At 39.6% G+C, this 19716-nt stretch overlaps 1 protein-coding gene across 2 annotated transcripts in view; it reads left to right on the forward strand.

The window, feature by feature from the left end:
* The first annotated feature begins 907 nt into the window (after positions 1–907).
* Positions 908–19716, forward strand: part of PAK2 (p21 (RAC1) activated kinase 2) — a 39496-nt gene continuing 20687 nt past the window's right edge. The window contains exons 1-2 of one of the 2 annotated variants that reach the window (XM_075201601.1): positions 908–1038; positions 15931–16142. In XM_075201601.1, the coding sequence (XP_075057702.1) occupies positions 15953–16142 (190 nt within the window). In that variant the 5' untranslated portion in view covers positions 908–1038; positions 15931–15952. Of the gene's footprint in view, positions 1116–15930; positions 16143–19716 lie in introns of both variants that reach the window. The other variant, XM_075201600.1, reaches the window with a different exon arrangement.

Here is a 19716-nt window from a genome sequence, read left to right on the forward strand (position 1 = left end):
CCCGACGCCCCCCTCCCCTTCCAGCATGCATCACTCCGCCTCTGTGTGAAGAAGGCGCGGATCAGCTAGAGAAAAGAAAGAAATGGTAAGTAAAATCTACTTTTAGTGTGTTCACGGCGGGGGGGCGCCGAAATTTTGCCTAGGGCGCCGTGAACCCTAGCACCGGCGCTGCTTGCACCGCATAGAGATGCAGGGAAAATTGAGTGGAGATTTTACAGAAACCTCCGCCGCAAATTGTCCCTGTGACGTCTGTGAGACATTTTGCGTCTAATTGAATTCCCCCCCCATACAATCCATCACAACAGCAGGTAATCTAGTATGTCTGCACAAACAGCATTATGCTTGGGAGAGAATAGCATCAAAGCGCTAAGGAATTTGCTGGTGTTCTTTAAATAAATGTTGATAACAAAATTCCTTCTTCTGGGTGAACAGGGTTACACATTTTTTTTTGCTTCCTACATAGTGCACCAGGTGTCATGTAGCAAACCAAAAACAAAACAATGCTAGTGGACCTGGTGAATACTGCTTTAATGTATGCTAGATATAAAAAAAAAAAAAAGAAGTAATTTTGTTACCAAGCCGAATACATGGCTCCCTCTATAACACCAACTTGCCCAAACTAGCGAGGGTGGCATGTAATGGCATACATCTGAATGGACAGGGAATGGGAGACATTATAGCAGGGTAGTGTAAATAAAGATGCAGCATAAATATGAGGAAGCTGCATCTTATTATAACACTATTTACATTGCCCGCATAACTCTCCCACAGCCCGTCCAACTCCAAGCTGCCCTGGCAGCGGTTGTGGGTGAATACATGACAGCTGGCACACAGGACCTGGGTGAGGAGGAGGAAGAGGATTACACAGTATCACTGGCTGTCACAGCCGGAGGGGAAGAGGAGGAGGTGTGGGAACCCGGAACCGGAAAGGGTGAGGAGAAGGAGGGTCCGTGCATCGAGGAAAGGCTGTACGGAGAACGTAAGAGGGAGCCGGCACCGGCGGGGAGTCCAGGCCGCAGCTCTACACCCTAACGCCCGGTAACCGAACGCGCTGCCTCTGCCCTTCCTCACAGCGCAGGTGCAGCGGTGCCCCCGTACCCGTGTAGGGCGAGAGGGTGCCCAGCCCGCAGTACGGTGTGTGGGAGGGACGAGCCGCCTGATCAGTGCCAACCACCAGCCTGATCATTGCCAACCAATTCATAGCTGCTGAATAAAGTACAGGCAGGAGGGCTGCTGGTAGGAATACACTTACTTACCCCTCAACGGGACAGCCACATGGTGCCTGTAGTGTATGGTCCATAACACAGCACACACATGTATGATCAGTAGACTATCACACATGTATGATCAGTAGACTATCACACATGTATGATCAGTAGACTATCACACATGTTTGATCAGTAGACTATCACACACATAGACGTATTAGACTAACGTGTTGCTTACAACGAGCACGGTTATGATAAATGGCTTACAGGTGAGAACTGTAACTGAACCATAAGAGAGCCTGGTAAACTTATACAAGGAAGTATGACATTAGATGTGGTAGGGTTAGGTGATGATTATACTACCAGTAAAGGATATGTAACTTGACATTGGTTAGTCTAAGTGTCCTATACTTGACAATGACTTGCTGGTCTTAAATTGTGGTTTATAAAGGTCTGTGTGAGTGAAATCTGGAGATTGTTGTTATATGGTATTAAGGAAGTGAACATTTTAATTGGTGTTTTTTAGTAATCTGAGCAGATTTGGGTCTTTGCTTCTCAGTGTATCCTGCCATATGAGTTATGCAATCATTGTTGTCACTTGGGCATAGATATAGTAACACACCAGGACCAATCATGGTTAATGTGCAGATACTGTGCTGTGACTGACATGCTCAAGTTTGTTGAATTAGAGATGCCACATATTAAGTTTACACATTTAAAGTGTTTGTAACCCAATTGCCAACCTATGTACTGTTTTTTATTGTGTATTAACTGATTGTCTGTTTTTGTAATTTTACATTTACAAAGATAATTAACAGGACTTCCTCCTTTACTTAGGACAAAGTTCACTACTTTATATCTAGGCTGTTATACACAATTAGAAAATGACAATAGAAGACAGTTCAAGCATTGTTAAATATTTTGTTTCTAGTGGTTATTGTTGTCTAACTTTAGGAAGTACATTTATAATAAGTTAAAACATATATTTTAAATTCTGCATCTTAATGTTCAGCTCAGTACTTGGTGCTTTATTGGATCTACTATAAATTGGTCTATTTGATAATGTTTTTCAGTGCATGAAAAATTTACTGTAACTTGAGGTGTTCTCCATTCTTTTAATTTAACATCAATGGTTTCTCATATTAGAAGCTCACCTTTTGCAAATATTATTTGTAAATGTAATATGACATACTCTTTGAAATAGAAAATGTTCTGCAAATGTATATGTCAATGAATGACATATTCTTAATTGAATGTGTTTTTTTGACAGTTAGTTTTTTTTTCATAAGAATAATTATTTTGATATGGTCGTGTCCATGTTTTGGGCATACTTTACAGACTTTAAGAAGTTAAAACTGCAGTATTTAATTTTTAGTACTTGTGCAATGTTTAGAATTGTGTTGGCTCTGGATTTCTACATAAACAGAACAGTTTTAAAAATTTATGTAATTGGTTATATTTGGTGACAGATAAAATTACCAAACTATATAACTTGAAGGTTATGCACTTTTGTAGAACTGCAGACACAAGGTTTTTAAAAAAATGCCCTTGAGCAATGCATGCCTTACCTGTTATCTAGCTATAAGGCTTGTCTAGGCAGGCTTTTTAGTCCTGTGTGTGGTTCATTCTGCTGTAATGAATTTCATACACAGAAGGAATGATGATCATATTTTTGCAACAATTTGAGCTTTTCATTTTTACTTTATACTAACAAGTCATTGTTCTTATAATGGAATTTGTAATTCCTAAAATATCCTTTTGTAACTATTGAAAGAGCTTGGTTCCTCTTCAGTAATGTGGTAAGACATACAACTGTCCACATCAATATCTTACAATGCAGAAAAATAGAATGGTTGCTAAGAGCATTGATATATAAATATTTAAATTTTTTACATTCTGGTGTCAATATGTTTCAGAGTATCTCTGCTACCTATTGGAAATATTAACATTGTAAATTTAGGAATGTGTAGTAAATCTGTGCTTAGTATTTAATGCAAACATTCTCAGTAATACCGCAATGATTTTTTTTGTCTTTCCTTTCTAAACCCTAAAACTTTGATTCAATCTTTTGGCTTGTTACTGCATGTCTGGTACATTCTCCAGTGAATTCCACCTGCCTTTTCAAAGTCCATGCCTGGAGGCATTTTTATTTTTAGAGTACAGATTTGTTTTTGGCAGTTCCACATAGGTAAATTTGAGTTTTATTATGCCACATTGTCAGACTACTGCCAAGTTATCAGTGCAGTTCAACATCCTCATTTAGATATTCTTTAAATTGAAATTTCACATTTGTTTTATTTGTGTGTGTGCATATATGTTAAAGTTTCAGTAGCATAGCAAAGCTTAAAAGTATTTCAGATAAAATTATGATCAAGGAGGATTTATTTTTCTCTACACAGCAAACATTGTAACCGTAATACCATTAGGTCACTGCAGTCGGCCTCTTTTACTAAATTTTTGCTGAAAATGACTGATGACATAACATTACATTGTATTCTGCTGCACAGCAATTCTAAGTATAATGTCAAACATTTAAAGTTCTTTATGTGGGGGGAATTCAGTTGGCTGCGTTACTGCCGTAAGTAACGCGACCTGCGCGCTATTACCGATATTGCGGTAATAGTGCGTGTAATTACCGCCAATACGGTAATTTAAACGCCGACTTTTTGCTTGCAGCGCCCTGTGCTGCGAGCAGACAGCAGGGTTAAAATGACCATATTAATGTTAGTACATTTATCATCGCGCTATTCTGGGGGGAATTGAATTCTCTCACATATGTCTTTGAATATAGATTTGTGAATAATATTGCTAGATCTTTTATATAAATATGAGAGGTGCCTCACACACACAGCTTGACAGTCTTGCTTTGTTGGAATGAATTGAATTCTCAGATTTTTCACCTATAGCTGATCCCTTTAGGACACTGTCAACATGGCCTTTTCTTTAGTCGTATTGACTAATATATGCAAAATAAAATCTCCATCCTTCGTGGATGTTCATCCTTTTTATTCTCATATGTTTTTATTTTCTTATTTTATCCGGGTTTTTTTTGTTTTTTTTTTGTTTATCCATGTGTGTTTTATTTTATAACATTTTTGTGCCTGTTTGATTAGTCATTCAATTCATTTGTCTGCTTGATAGAAATCTTCAGAGGCTTTGCAAAGGGATTGAAGCATGTTTGGCTGCTTTGTTTTATTTATGTTCTTTATAGAGACAGTAAAAAAAAATAATGATAATTTTTTTTTTTTATCTTTTCTCAAAGCATGGAAGGATGAATCCGTTCTAGACAAGTGGATGATGCCATCAGTGCAGGTTGTAGGCATAGATTTCCCACATTTGATTGGACACATTTTCCTATTAAAGCTGTCAGGAGCAGCCCTACCTGAGTGCACATGTAAAGGGTCTGTTACCTTGACATTTTATTGTGTTTCAAAATTAATTTTTCTTAATACTTTTTTTCTTAGGTAATAGGCATACATCTGCAATAATGACACAGAGAACACCATTTCCTCCTTGTTGAAATTGTAGATATCTTTAATTTTCTGCAGTTGGTCCTTCCTCTTTTTAAGACCAACTGAAGCCTGCATTGATATGTAGTGATTAGCTTAATATTGACTAATAACCTAACCTCCTCCACTATTGTAGTGCAGTATAGGTGAAGGCTATAGGTGTCTGACATTCTATTCCAGTCTTCCTGCATGATCCTGCTCCTACTGCTAGCACTTACTAAGTACCCGTTTATCAGTGGCTATCTGAAGTGACGTGAGCCGGTCACAGTAGGAAGCAATACGGGTCTCTTTCTCCTTTATCTACAGACAACTCTTTATACCTGGCAGAAAAATGTCGTTCTGTAGTGTTAAACACTCATAAAATAAACTATAGTTGTAACTTCAAGGGTTTCTAATTTTCCACCTTTGAAAGGGGTTACCCATCCAATTATTTGTTCTTTTTGTAATATGAGTGTAAATGCTTTTAAAAAGTTGTCCTAAGCATCCTGACAGTCATCTTTAGCTGCCTCCTTTGGGGCTACTATTGTCATAGCATTGACTGGCATGCATACTCCTGACACAGGCTGAATGGTGAGTTCTGTAAAGCTCTCATTCTTTGTGCAAGTACACCACTTTATAATGTCTTCTGTTGGCTTCTGACTGTTACTGCTTATGCTGAACAATTACACAATAACATACTTTAACAAAATTTATAACTGCTAGTTCCTGTGAAGCTGGCTACACATGTCACAATCGTGACATGCTGAGTTTGCTTTGAACTGTCTTGGGAGAGTGTGGCCCTTTCAGTCAATCCTATAAGGGCAAGCAGCCACAAATTTTCCAACAGGAGAAGTGTGAAGTTGTCCTGCTGTTGCTTTCCCATTTATTGTATTGTTATACCCTGTGCCAATGATTACATAGCGGTATAAAAGCACTTAGTGGAACCCTAGGCAAATGCCCCCCTAATGCACAGAATGTAGCCATAAGTGTGTTTTGTTTGTGTTCAGGGAGTGATGTGTGAAGTGATCTATGTATACATCAACTTGCAGTATCATCTTTGAGACTCAGAAATGACATTGCTGTATCATAATAAGCATGTGTAGTTTTATACAAATGACAAACTCTGGTTATCTTGGCGTTTGTGTCATTATTAGATGGTCACTCCTATTACAAACGACACAGTGTTTGTTTGTTTATGGTTTGTACATCTGCCATGGTACATTTATGTTTCTGCATTCCCCAGACTTCAAAATAGCAATCTGTCAATCATTATTAGTTTCACATTTGCTATACTCACTGCATGGCTCAAAAATAAGATAAGCAGCATGCAGGCAGTATAGACAAAGCAGTTCTCACAGTGGTAAATGGATCACTGTTGTGAGTTTTGCATACACTGTATTCATCTCCCAGTGCAAAAAACCTCCTGTGATGCCCTATGGCAGTGCTCTACAACAGGTGTGCCGCGAGATGTTGCCAAGTGTGCCGCGACGCAATGTCTCCAACAGGAGAAAAAGCTGTCACTGCCATAGTTGCCAATTCTTCTTTGGGTTATTGGGCGGCTTGCGGGTTACACGTGTGTCAAGCTCAGGTCTCTCTTGTCCTTGCTTTAGGTACTGCCTGAGAGTGAGACACTCCTAAATTTCTGCCCCTCCTCTCCCACGTATGTTCCTTTACTAACTTCCCCTCCCACTGTACCCAGAAGTCCTGCCCTTCTCCCTACTTATCCTTTCCCTGGGTAGGGGGCTAGCACTGCACCTTTCCCATTTCTTGCTGTGGTTATCCCGTTTTAGTGAGTTTATGTTCATATAACGTTCTCTCTTTTAACCACTGATCTCCGCCATCTTTCTTTCTCTCCCACATTAACTGTAAGCCAACAGCACAACAACGTCGGCAAGCAGCGGCTCTCTCTGTCCCCAGGCTTAAAGTGCTCTTCGGAACAGTGCCGTCTGTAGTCACTTCCTATTAAACTTTTCATATTGTGCAATGGTGTGCCGCGTAATTATGGGAAGGGCTTAGGTGTGCCCAGGGTGAGAAAGGGTTGCAGAGCACTGCCCTATGGAAAAAGTTACAGTTGTTTGGAGAAAATAACAGTAACCTTACTATAGATATCCTTAATAACTGTTATCAAGGTATAGTTTTTAATGTATTGTGCAGCATTCAACATTTAAATCTGAGAGTTTATTACATTGGGATCAAAAAAGCATTTATTTGTGAAGAGGTTCAGCCGGAGATTTATATGATTAAAGAATAACTCATCTAAATACTGGAAAAGTTATTTTGGGTGAATACAAACAGTTAAAAAGAAAATTAACACTTTGCTTAGTGATGCTTTTTGTATGCTGGACTGGCAGGTGCCCCTGATAAGTTTAAAGGCTTCACACTGCACCCTTCTGTCATTTTCTTGTGCCACCTGTTAGGATTAAGCTAAACAGTGGTTGATACAATGGCAAATATGTGTTCACTGCACTGTATGCTGCCTGTATATGTTATCTTAATAGTGCATAAATGTTTTATGTAATTGTCAGTGGAAGTAATGTACAGGTTTGCAGCCCAGAACATCCCTCATTCATACCTAATAATTCATAAACCATAACATGAAAAACTGTTCAAGCATATGCATGAAACACAAGTAGATGTAAACAAGTGAATGTACTGCAGACACAGATACAGTGATTCTGGCACCTTTCATACCCCCCCCGCATACCAGAAACACTCTGTGTCTGGCTTACGTACAAGTAACACCCGTGTAGTCTGCTGGTAGAAGTGTCTTGCTAGACAGGCAGTACTATGATTGTTGGCAAAACAATAAATAGCAAGTTTATCTTTTGTTGCAAAGACATACGTGTGTGTGTGGCCATGATGTGTGTTTTTGCAGCTGCATACTATGTTGGAGGCCAGTGATGCTCCTTTGTGATCAGACATGCCAATCTCATACAGAGTGATTCTACCACATATATGTTCTTATGGACAGGTGAGAAATGCTGAGACCTCTATTAAATTTCAACTAGGTTTGGATTACTTTATGCTGCCGCCACCTGAGCTCTAGTTTATATTTATCACAGTCTCAGTGCTTTTGCTAGACATACAAGATGTAACTTACAACTTCCTAATGGTTTCTTCACCATTCTGGCACTATTCTAAAAGTGCAGTCATCACTGACACATGGTTGACACAGCTATTTTTTGGATGGGCCATTGTCCACTAAATGCAGCAAATCCATGAACTAGGGTCTATTGACATCACTGAGACATTTGAAAGAGCTGGATTAAGACCAAGCGGGGCACTGGGCAGATTGACAGATTTAGGCCCCTTGTTTCCAAATTCAGCCATCCTTTGCACAAACTGTGAGCCCCATTCCACAGTCCCCAGCAACACCCAACCCTTACCTGCTTAGATTTGGTGCTAGCATTGTTGAAGAAAAGGGGTAGTTGTCCAGCAGAATTATATATTCCTCCTCCCGGGTCCTCCACGTGACTTGCTGATTATGTGGTGCGTCAGATCATGCAGTGGTATCGGGGTGTCTCTGCGTTTGATCCTGGCATCTCTGCAGTATCCGCATGTAAGCACAAGAAATTTGCACTCACTGGGATGTCTGGGTGCTACTGCCCTCCCTACCAACAACATAGGGTATGAAGGCCCCACAGCACTGCAGATTTGGCAGTATCAGAGTGTTGTTGGCACCTTTCTAAGGCTCTAGACAGATGCCAATATTTCCTTGGTGGTATTGTGGCACTGCTCAGTAATATCATTAGTTCTTATTGGATAATCTGCATCTAATAGATATTGGCCTAGCCCACAAAATGAGTATTGGCAACTAGTGTTCTCACCAGCAGCCTGTGTAGATGCATGAATATAAATGCATGTGAACACTGGCACTTAGAGAGACTGATGACAAGGCAGGGACAAGTGTGTACAGACACGCAGTTACTCCATAGAGATCATTCATCTAACCTCCTTCCCCTGACACAAAGAATCAAAAGGGAACAGAAATAAAAATAGCAAAAGTTTTAGGTGAGAGGATGATGCTATTTTTTTTATTCTAACATGCCAATCATGTTTTATGTTTTTACCTGAACACTAAAAGTAGTATGTACATCTGTCTATGTATATGCTCTGTGTTGTTTTATATGTGTTTTTTGGTGGCTTATCTATAGCTTTTACAAGTGCCCTGGATATATCCGTATGTATTGTACAGAATACAGAACAGTGTGTTTGTAATTTGTAAGCCATCTAAAATCTCACATTTGGTGAGTATATATAATATTGTATGCGTTATAAAGTGTGTTTTTGATTACATTGTTGTATGGGGTCTGTATGTTTGTTTATAAATGAAGAGACCTGTTTCTTGAAGTGTGAGCTTGTGGGTGAGGTGGGAGGAGCAAGCCTCCCTCATCTGTAAGTCATTAGGACTGAATTTTACAGGGAGCGTAAATGGTTTTCCAATAGGAAATCCTGGACGGAACTTCCTTTTATATATACATTCTTAGTCTGTGGAACACAGTATCCTTTTTCCTGTCAAGCTGAGGTTACGTTATATTCAGTATGTTAAACTACTTCATTGGGATAAAAATGAAGTACACTATTATGAATGAATGGGATATCCATTCGGTTTATTTTTTTAACCTTTGAAAACAAAGTCCTCTCTAGTTGTTCAGTTGGATGACTCAGGTAAGCAATTTCAGTAGATATTCCATTGCTTTATAATGAGGACCGCAAAATGACATTGCAGCCAAGTGTCTACCTGCTAATTGATATTTTTATAGATCTAGAACAAAGGTAAGCAAACTGTTACTATGCAGGAAGTATTGTGGAACTGCAAGTAGTGGCTGGGCATTGTAGTTCCACAATGGCTGGAGAGTCACATGTCGCCTAAGTCTTACAATATCTGAAGATAGACAAGTGTTCAGTATAGAAGAATATAGTATAGCAATCACTGATACGTAATCTGAGTATTTTTGTTTCTGGTTACATGGGTCTGGAAACCCAGGAGGCCCCAAGACCTGTATAGGTCATGTTTAAATTATTTTAGCTCTTAGTATCATGTTGTGCTAGGATAGGGTGTGCCAGTTCTGCACATATAAAACAATATTCAGCCATTGAGGTGGTATGGACTTAATGTTGAGAAATGAACTTGTCTGAATGTCACCATTACCTTAGCATATATAGAGTATGCATGTAATATACATTAGTATATGGCAATTTCATTGTTTTGGATTTGCTAAACTGTGTTTGTCTTGTGAAGCAAACTTCCATTAAGCATCTTCTTTAAAATGTTTAGGTTACAAGAGGTGTAGATAACAATTGCGTCTTCAGATTTGGTGGAATTCCAAGTTGCAGCTATTGGCTGGCAGGCATGCTTGTACTTGTAGTTCTACAACAGCTGCCTCCGGTTGCATACCCCTTGGTTACAATTTAGCATATTTTACTGTAGACAGATTTAGTTAATAAAAAGCACTCAAATTATTAAATTTTTGTTTCTTAGAGATGTCTGCTTCCTGTCTCTACCTGTCCCTGCCAGCAGTACATGACTTCAGGAGCTCTCGCCAGAGATCACTATTTTGGGTGTAATTTGTACTGTTGAGCCGCATGTTTGATGATCTGGAAGACTCAAACTGTCATTGTACGTAACTTTGTTTCATGCAGCAGACTTCTGAATGTGGGGCCCTACGTCTACATGATGCTATTGGGTGAAGGGAATGTGTTTCTCATTCAGAACATTTAGCACTTTTCACCAAAGAATCAGTTTTCAAACTTTTAAATTCCAGTTGTTACTGTTTATGTTATAAGAGCTTAGAGGACTGTTTGGTTTTTTTATGTTTATTTTCTGGAGGGGCTGCAGGGTTCCCATTGAGGAGTAGTAGTTGCTTTCTGATTTGTTTCCTCATATGATGTAACTGCTATTTGTGTTCCCTTTCCTGAAGAGGACAAAGATAGCAACAGTGGAATGTGCCAGCACTGCAGGTGCCTAGCTCTGCTGTATAAATAACAAGAGCCAGCTAGAAAACAATGGCTGTTTTTCTCAGAGGGTAGATGCTTTGGCTTGTGTGCTACAACCTAATTGTGAAATGTTCTACATGCAGTGGATGGCTTGCATGTGTCTCTTCCCTAGCTGGCTGCTTTGTCATATCGGATGACCTTCTAACACCAAACATCTCTGTTTTGCCCTCACATGCCACACATTTTATTTGTCTAAAATATATTAAAGAAACTTTGGCCACACCTTTTATATGATTAATAGCAAGGCAGTCCCAAGTGGTGGCTACTGGCCAGGTCTTATCTAAGATTCTTATATTTTATCACGCTAAGCTTGTTTTACAAACTCAGGTTGGAATGTAACCCTTAATTCTTTATGTATACATAAATATTACATCTTGGTAAAACAATATTCCATATTAAAACATATTAAAACATATTAACTATAGAATTATAATATTGCTAAGCGGACACAGTGGCCTAGTGGTTAGCACTTCTGCCTCACAGAAGTTTTGGGTTTCCTCCAGGTGCTCTGGTTTCCTCCCACACTCCAAAAAAACATACTGGTAGGTTAATTGGCTGCTCTCAAAATTGACCCTAGTCTCTCCCTGTCTCCCTCTCTGTCTGTCTCCCTCTGTGTCTGTCTGTTTGTGAGTGTGTCAATATTATGGAATTTAGACTGTAAGCTCCAATGGGGCAGGGACTGATGTGAATGAGTTCTCTGTACAGCGCTGCGGAATTAGTGGCGCTATATAAATAAATGATGATGATGACATAATGAGGTTGATTCAATGGGCGAGATTAAATTGAAGATCTCCTTGAATTGAATCTCCCCCATTATGTGGGACACAGCACATGCCATTGTGCAATCTTAGACTAATGTCACAAAGAGGTTTCTATATTGTCTCCATGTTCTTGAGTAGTACTGAGAAGGTCACATGGGCATTTTAAACACCATGATTGTCTGACCAGGCGGTACCCTAAAACCATCACTCAGTGTAACATGAAAGTGAATGAAGAACTCTTAATTCCTTGTCGTCCCAAAGCAATTGTATCGTGGTTCACCCCAAAACGCCAGAATCTTATGCATCTTTGACTGTGGCAGTGTAATCTACCGTTCAGCAGCCAGCATTTAGAAGTGGTTTCTAATGAAAGTAGCGTTATCTGATCCTCATGCCTGCACAATTTTAGAGATTTTATTGTGTAATTGTAGGTGAAACATGAGGTTGGAGAACATTCGTCTGTTAAATAAGCATATTTTTATATGTACAACTGAAAAAAAAGAAATTAAAAACCCAAACGTAATTCGACTTTGGTCTGTTTTTATTAAACCTGTAACCTTACTTTGGTATGGAATTAGTTAATGCCACATTATCCATTATCGCCCACACTGTTATCTTGTTATGCAATTGGTCCTTTCCTTTCACTTCCTCAATGACTAGCAAAGAGGGTGTAGGAAGCAATGAGGAATTTACAGGTGTGTGCGTTCAACAAGTATGGGACTTGTATATCTGATTCAGACAGCCTGAACTCATTCCCTGTACATGCAGTGTGCAGGATACACATGCACAGAATGTACAGAATATACATCAGAACATTCAGTAGCCACTCTGTACCCTCCCTTCTCACCTCCAGCCTGTACTCGTAGCTCCACCACCGCTGGAGAGATGCTGGCTGATTAAACATGCTTTAGAAACAATCGATCAGATTCCTTTTGATATCATTATTTTTATTATTAATACAAATTATGCAGTGTATTACAGAGAATGTATAATCATTCACATCAGTCTCTGCCTTATGTGAGCTTACAATCTGCATTTTCTACTCCATAAACACTTAAGCTGGGTACACACCTATGCAGTCTTCCTTCAGACACAATTTCTGTAACGATTTCACCAACGATTGAGTCTCAAAGAGCATGCCGATCCATGCTTACCTATCTACATGATTTACCTTCAGATCTGTGCTCTTCATCTCTCTTAACCATCTGCTGAAAAGATCCTGACTCTGTACACTCTACAGATATCTGCCTACACTGCTGGTTGTGAGGGCGTACACACTTCCACATTAGGCCTCCATTGTTGATCGGGATATTTAGGACGTTTATAAAACCAAATCAACAGATGAGGTGTGTTTTTGTATGATGAAACACAATTGTGGGCGCGTTCACACTCACAGTGGCATATTCAATTGGCCGCGTTACTGTCAGAAGTAGTGCGGCGTGCACACTATTACCGTTACTACGGTAATAGTGCGCAAAAATTACCGTTATTACGGTACCTTTAACGCCGGCTTTCTGCTTGCAGCTCAAGGAGCTGCGAGCTGAAATCCGGGTTAGAATTACCATAATAACGGTAAAACTTTTAATGCCACGTTACTTTTGAGAGTAACGTGGCTAAATAAATATGTCCCACAGTATCTGAAGAAACGGTCGTGAATAGTGTAATCTGCACAATAATTGCATAGTTGCGTATCCAGCTTTGCATTTACATCCAAACCCAATTAAACTACCAGTATATTTTTTCGGACTGTGGGAGGAAACTCTCGCAAACACAGGGAGAACATACAAACTCCACACAGATAATTCCCTGGTTGGAATGGAACCCAGCACTGTTTGGCAGCAAATGCTAATCACTCTGTCACCTTACCCATCCCGTTAGCGTCCTTTACGGTGTTCTGTATGCTGAACGAAGGGCCTTACTATTGGATTTGGTGTACGGTTTGCTTTCCCTGTTCTGTCTTCAATGTAGAATCCTTCTGTTGCAATTATAGTATTGATGTGGACATGGTGTTAAATTGTATCCATTGTCCTAAATGACACAGCATTGGAGTGCACATTGCCACTAGATGTCAATATTTCCTATGAATCCATTAGTAAGGAGTCGGCATAAGTAATTTCACTCCTTCAATGCATATGTCTGTAGCAGGTGTCTTTAGTAATGATCACTACATGGGCTAAATATAGGATATGTTTAAAGTGAAACATAGTAACTAATTTCCAGGCCTGGGAGTCAGTAATCTTCTGATTCTAACCATATGTATTTTGGTCTGTGAGACATATCATTCATGCTGTTTATTAAACGATATAATTCAGCTGAAAGCAGCATTTGTGAGAGTGACACAATGTGTTATGTGCTGTAGTCACTAGATGTTTTCAGCCTCCGGAGGTCATAGTATGAGACTCAGTGCTGTGGTATAGATGCACTTCCTCTTCAGACAATACACACCACAATAGGCATCTGTGATTAGTGCTTATTATTACCAGTAAATCTGAGCAAAAGGTGCTTTCCAGAGAAATATTTTAGTAGATGCTCCCAAGTTCTTCTTGCATTGCAGAGTAAAAGTAAATACTGTGACGCACGGTATGACAGGTATTGCACAATAAAAGTGAATCCTTATCGTGTATGTCTGATTAAAGAAGATCTATTTATCATAATGCAAAAATGTAAATAATGTGCACACCAGACTCTGCTGTTCCTCATGCCCATATACATATACAGTCTCTAAGGACAACATATACTGTAATATGGATGTCGTAACTTTTATGTACTGGCCAATGTAGGGTTGCCTGATTAAACTAGGTTGTCAGTGTTATTAATAGGGCAGATACATAAAAGATAGGAACGCCTGTAATTACTTTCAGAACGGGTAGCAGTCCTTGTTCTTAGGTCTTCTACAGCCAACCCACTACTACTCAGATTAGGTCTGCTAGGATTATCATAGGTGAACACAGCACATTGCCTCTATTTTGTGGACATTGTATAACGTAGGAGAGTTGCAGCCTTATTTCAATTTACCTATAATAATTTGCTGCTCTGCAGCAGCAGACAAGCGTCACCCAACTTGATTAAACATAAGGAGAACAAGCTCCATGGTCCAGTTTGCTGCCAGTAGGGAAGGGGAGATCCCAGGATCCTTCCATCATATGTCTTGCAGTAGAAAAGTTGCTGTACACCGTTAGGAATCGGCACTCGCCTGAAGATGGGCGAGGTTAGAGCCTTTATGTCGGATGCGTTCAAACATTTCAGATGAGCGCTGATTTTATATTTTGCATGAAGTAATTTATTTGCAGTACTATATTTGGTTCCTCTCTCCAGCAGAGTCTGATCTTTCCTATATTTTCTCAATATAACCTACAGTTTTTCTGCTCACTGCAGTATCTATAGCAGCTGCAAAAACGTTAAGGTTAAACACTGATTTAACATGCACTAGCTGCCTGCACACTGTGGGGACATCCATTTATTGGGCAGAAACAATATTCATATGAAAGCAGCCAATCAATTCATTAGCAGCACTGAGTAAGGGTGTGACTGCCTCCACAGTGTGCAGAACAGGCCTATGATATTATTGTCAGGCTGCCTTTCCCTCTGCTACTATTGTGTCCTAGTTCCTCCCTCTGTCTCTCCACTATCCTCAGCATAAGCAGTTACTGTTACTGAGCACTTGGTTGTATGAATACTGGACTTCAGCCAGTTACACTTCCAGGTTTATGGGAAGCGATGTTTTCCAGTTGTCACATAGATGTTGGCAGGTTTAGCTAAACTGTAGACGAGCCGAATGTATTTCTAGGATGGTACAAAAGATTTATATGAGCACATAACTCCTCACTGTAATAGCCTGTTACATAATCCGGTATATTAATCAAGTTCTTCATTTGAGCTGGGCCTCCTCTGTTGCTGTGTTCTCATAATACGTAGTATCCGTGTGGTGTCATTTAAGTGTATAGGGCTGGATTGCTTATTTACAGACTGACCAATTAAGGCAAACTTATCAGGCAGGTGCAAAAGATCCATGTAACACATATGAAAAGTATGCGACAGATATGTTTCAATTGATTATCTGGCATCATCTAAAGCAGTGATGGGCAACGGGTGATCTGCTCAGCCTTCATCTACGGCCTCCAGCTCCAGCTTTATTGTTAGATTTCTTTGTTATGGCTTGTAACACTTATTTAAAACGCATGCTGATATGTTATTACAGATAGGTGCCTTATTCCTAAATGTGTTGTTTCAACTCATTACTAAGATTAAGGGTAATGTGCAGCCCTTTTGAAGGTTAGAGGGCCTTCTGTGCCTAATGTGTATCTGGTTACCTTTCGCTGATCTAAAGTATCCTGAGCACAAATTAATTTTTCCCTCTCATCTCAAGCCACCGTCTATATATATATATTTTTTTTTTTCTTCATGCTTCTTGTTCATTTTTAGGTGTTTCCATTTGGGGATGCAGTTTAATAGTCACTAATATATTCTCTTCTTCTCTAGGTCTGACTCAGCTGCAGCAACCATGTCTGACAATGGAGAGCTTGACGATAAACCACCAGCCCCTCCGGTGCGGATGAGCAGTGCAGTCTTCAGCTCTGGTACAAAAGATCCACTGTCCAGCAATCACAGCCTAAAACCCCTTCCGTTGATCCCTGAAGAAAGGAAATCATCAAGAAACAAAATAATTTCGATATTTTCTAGTAATGAGAAAGGTGAGCTTCCTAAACAAAAAAAAAGGCCTTTCTGAGCAATACAGTTTCTCCTGGAAAAATCCAAGCAAACTATATCCAGCTAGGCAGGGGTTAATAATTTATGTTGGAGAAAGTGCCATGTAAGGTAAATTAGGAAGTAGAACTTATTAAAGTTGATGTGTGGCAGCATGGGGAAAAGTATTTAGCATTGCAGGGATGGGGCCTTGGATTTATTTTGAACATTGCACCCTGTACATGGGGTTTGTATGTTAATCTCTGGATGCTTCAGTTTCCTCCATAGTCTACAATCATACTGGTAGGTTTCCTATGAAATCCTTAGTAAGTTTGTCTGTGCGGGTGCCTGTGGTAGCGATGTTAGGTTCATAAGTACCTCCAATGTAAATTAATGTAAATGAATAAGTAAAGACTGACAACCTTAAGTACATCTGATGGGGAAGGGGGGAATCAGAACTTGTTGGTTGCGACAGCATCTACCAGCAGTCTTTACTGACATCTTTTGACCCTCCATCGGAGGTTGATTGGGAAGGGGGAGTCTTTCGGGACCACATATGCTGCGATATGCAGCCAATTAGATCTAAAACGGCTAGAACCACTGCATCCGGATGTTTGACAAACAGCCATATTTTTTCATATGTCATCATACACATATACACACGTACACACGCATTCAAACCATTGATTGTAAATCTGCTCCAGCCTTACAACAGTAGAATTTTTTTTTTAAATTTTTTTTTTTGCTATTACAATATCAGGTCATGCACTATTTGCTTCCCTTTCTTAAGCTATTATCGGTGTATTAATGCCAATATTCTTTGCACAAATCTGCCTTTTGCCTAAGAGACACCCACATGTGGATGGGCCAGTTGGATAAGATCCAGCTGTTCGGCACTTGACAGCTTGTTAATGTGCTCAACGGAGGGTTGCAAACACTGGTCGATGAAAGGTCTTTTTCAACCACATTTAGGGGTATTTCTGATAATTATAAAATTAATTTAAAACTGTTATTAGAAATCTTGCTCATTTTGAAGTTATGCATGCAGCAATAAGTTGATATTGCATTGTATATTGCCAGCTTAAAGAATAATTTCACCTGGGGTGTGGTCTACTGTTCATGGAGGACATGTGTTAGGAGAGCTTTGTCTGCTCAGGAGACGACAACACACCTAAGCACAGTCCCCCAAAACTAAAATGCTTGATCCTGGGTTGAGTTAGCTTCCATCACCAATGCCATCTGCTAGGCCTCAAGAATCAAGGATTCAAGCAATTTGCAATTGGTTTAGGTGCTTTCTTCTAAAATGATCTCCCTTGGCTCCTGAGTCGATTAGGCCGAGCAACACATTGACGAGCACCAGACCATTATTATCCCAGATGAAGAATCTTCAAGACAGATGCCAAGAACTGGGCTTAGTGTAATATCCTGTACCTTAATGGATCCCAGAGTCAGTCTGTCTTGCCTTTGTGCTTGATCAAACGCACAGAACCCGAATGTAGGCCAATCCCCAAAAGATGAGGTGTTAAGAATTATGCTACTAAAGAAGTGCAAAGCTCTGCGCCTCTACACCCCTTTCCAATATCAAACATGGTAGATTGCTTCAACTTCTGGGGTATATTTACTAAACTGCAGGTTTGAAAAAGTGGAGATGTTGCCTATAGCAACCAATCATATTCTAGCTGTCATTTCGTAGAATGTAGATGATAGCTAGAATATGATTGGTTGCAATAGGCAACATCTCCACTTTTCTAAACCCACGGTTTAGTAAATATACCCCCAGGTGAGATCTTTCCTGTTTACTAATGACATTTATTTCTTCCCAATTTGTATTTTGCTCCCGAGGTTGGGCTAAATCTTTTTAAACCACCCCCCCCCCCTCCTCCTCTTTGATATCCAAGCACATTCTCTTTGGCTTTTTTTTCTTTCTTCTCTTTCCAGTTTTAATTGGCACTTTCTATCCAGGGCATTAATTAACCCTGGAAATGGGAATAAAGAATACATAATTCCTTTCTTTCCTTTCCACTTAGGTTACACATCTTATTATTCTTTGCTGTGAAATCTTTATTTCCCTAAAATAACAACCCTTTCATCTTCTGCTTCCTCTTCACTGTATGTTAAATATTTGCGTCACAAGTCAAGGCCTGTAACAAGCTGAACAAAAGCTGTTTGCCAAGAATTTGCAATTACTCAAAGCTGATGTAGCATTTCTACAGGAGACTCACTAAACACGTCAAAACAAGCCTAAATATTGGCATGACCGTTGCCCTCAGGTCCAACTTATCTCAGCTCCCACCAAGCATAGAGGATGGTTATTTTCATATATTAGACAATGCAGTTTACTTTCTTCCCAAAAAGACCCTTAGGAGTGAACTTTTATCTTGCAAGTTGAAAAGGATCATTGTGTCGCCATTGCCGTTGTGTATGGTCTTAGTTCGGGAACCTACATCCGTTGCAAACACTTTTCTATTCCGCTGGGTACATGCTAGGTTATTTTGGATGCTGCTGTGATTCAATATATGTGGGTGCTCCAGCCTCAAAGCTCCATTTAAAGAATCTAGACGAGTCCTTCCACCAGGATACTCTCTTTCTTTCAGGACCTTCGATACAAGATTACAGCATACTTTGAAATTAATAATAAACCCAAGACGTCTGTATCATCTGTGTGGGTGAAACATAAAACAGTCGTACAAGTTTCTTAAATAAAGACCATCTATTTTTGAAAGAAAAAAAAAAGTGAAACTCGAAAATCCTGAGTCTGATTCTGTTTGTTTAAACAAAGATCACGGAACTGGAGTGTAGTGCCGACTACTCAAGTCCAAGTGGATCTTAATATGTGTCAATTTGAATCAGGGTGTAAGTTCTGCCTGAATGGTTCTTGCCGTATGTTTAACAGACAGAACAACCTACAGGATACGCACAAGCTTGTGTACAATATAAGAACGCATACAAAAACCTTATATTCTAAAATAAGCAACTCAACAGTATAATCATAAATATAATAATAATCATAAAAATATATTTTTTACATTAAATACTTAAATCATGATGTTCTTAATGCGTACTCTACATACAATGCATTTTATATCATTTTTACTCTTGCATACACATCTTCTGTGCCATCTATTAGCACACATATGTGTACTTTTCCAAACAAAGACTATGCTGTGACTGTCATCACTATCAGTCGACAACTACACCTGTCCTGTAGCTGGTGCAAATGATACGGCTGAAACAAGCCATATCGTTTGAGAAACCCAGGACTTGAATTAGCTGCTTCGTTGGCGCACCCTCCGAGTGCCCTTACTGTACGTTGACTGCGTCCGTCTGCCCTTTCCCACTCCAGTTCTGCCTTTCACGTCATAGTCAGGCTTAAGCGTCATTTGCGTTCTGACATGAATTGCATGCAATTTCATTTTATTGGCATAAGGTCCGTTTCTAAGGATGCGCAGAGCTATTTCACGCAAGACACGACACACAAACGGTTTTATGCCCGAACGTGAATTGTTCCCCCTATCTAACCCAAGATGTAATGTGACTTAAGAGTAAACATAAACCATTTAATTCTATGGCTGATTTGGAAGC

The sequence above is a fragment of the Mixophyes fleayi genome, chromosome 3 (assembly GCF_038048845.1).
Source record: "Mixophyes fleayi isolate aMixFle1 chromosome 3, aMixFle1.hap1, whole genome shotgun sequence".
Classification (NCBI taxonomy): Eukaryota; Metazoa; Chordata; class Amphibia; order Anura; family Limnodynastidae; genus Mixophyes; species Mixophyes fleayi.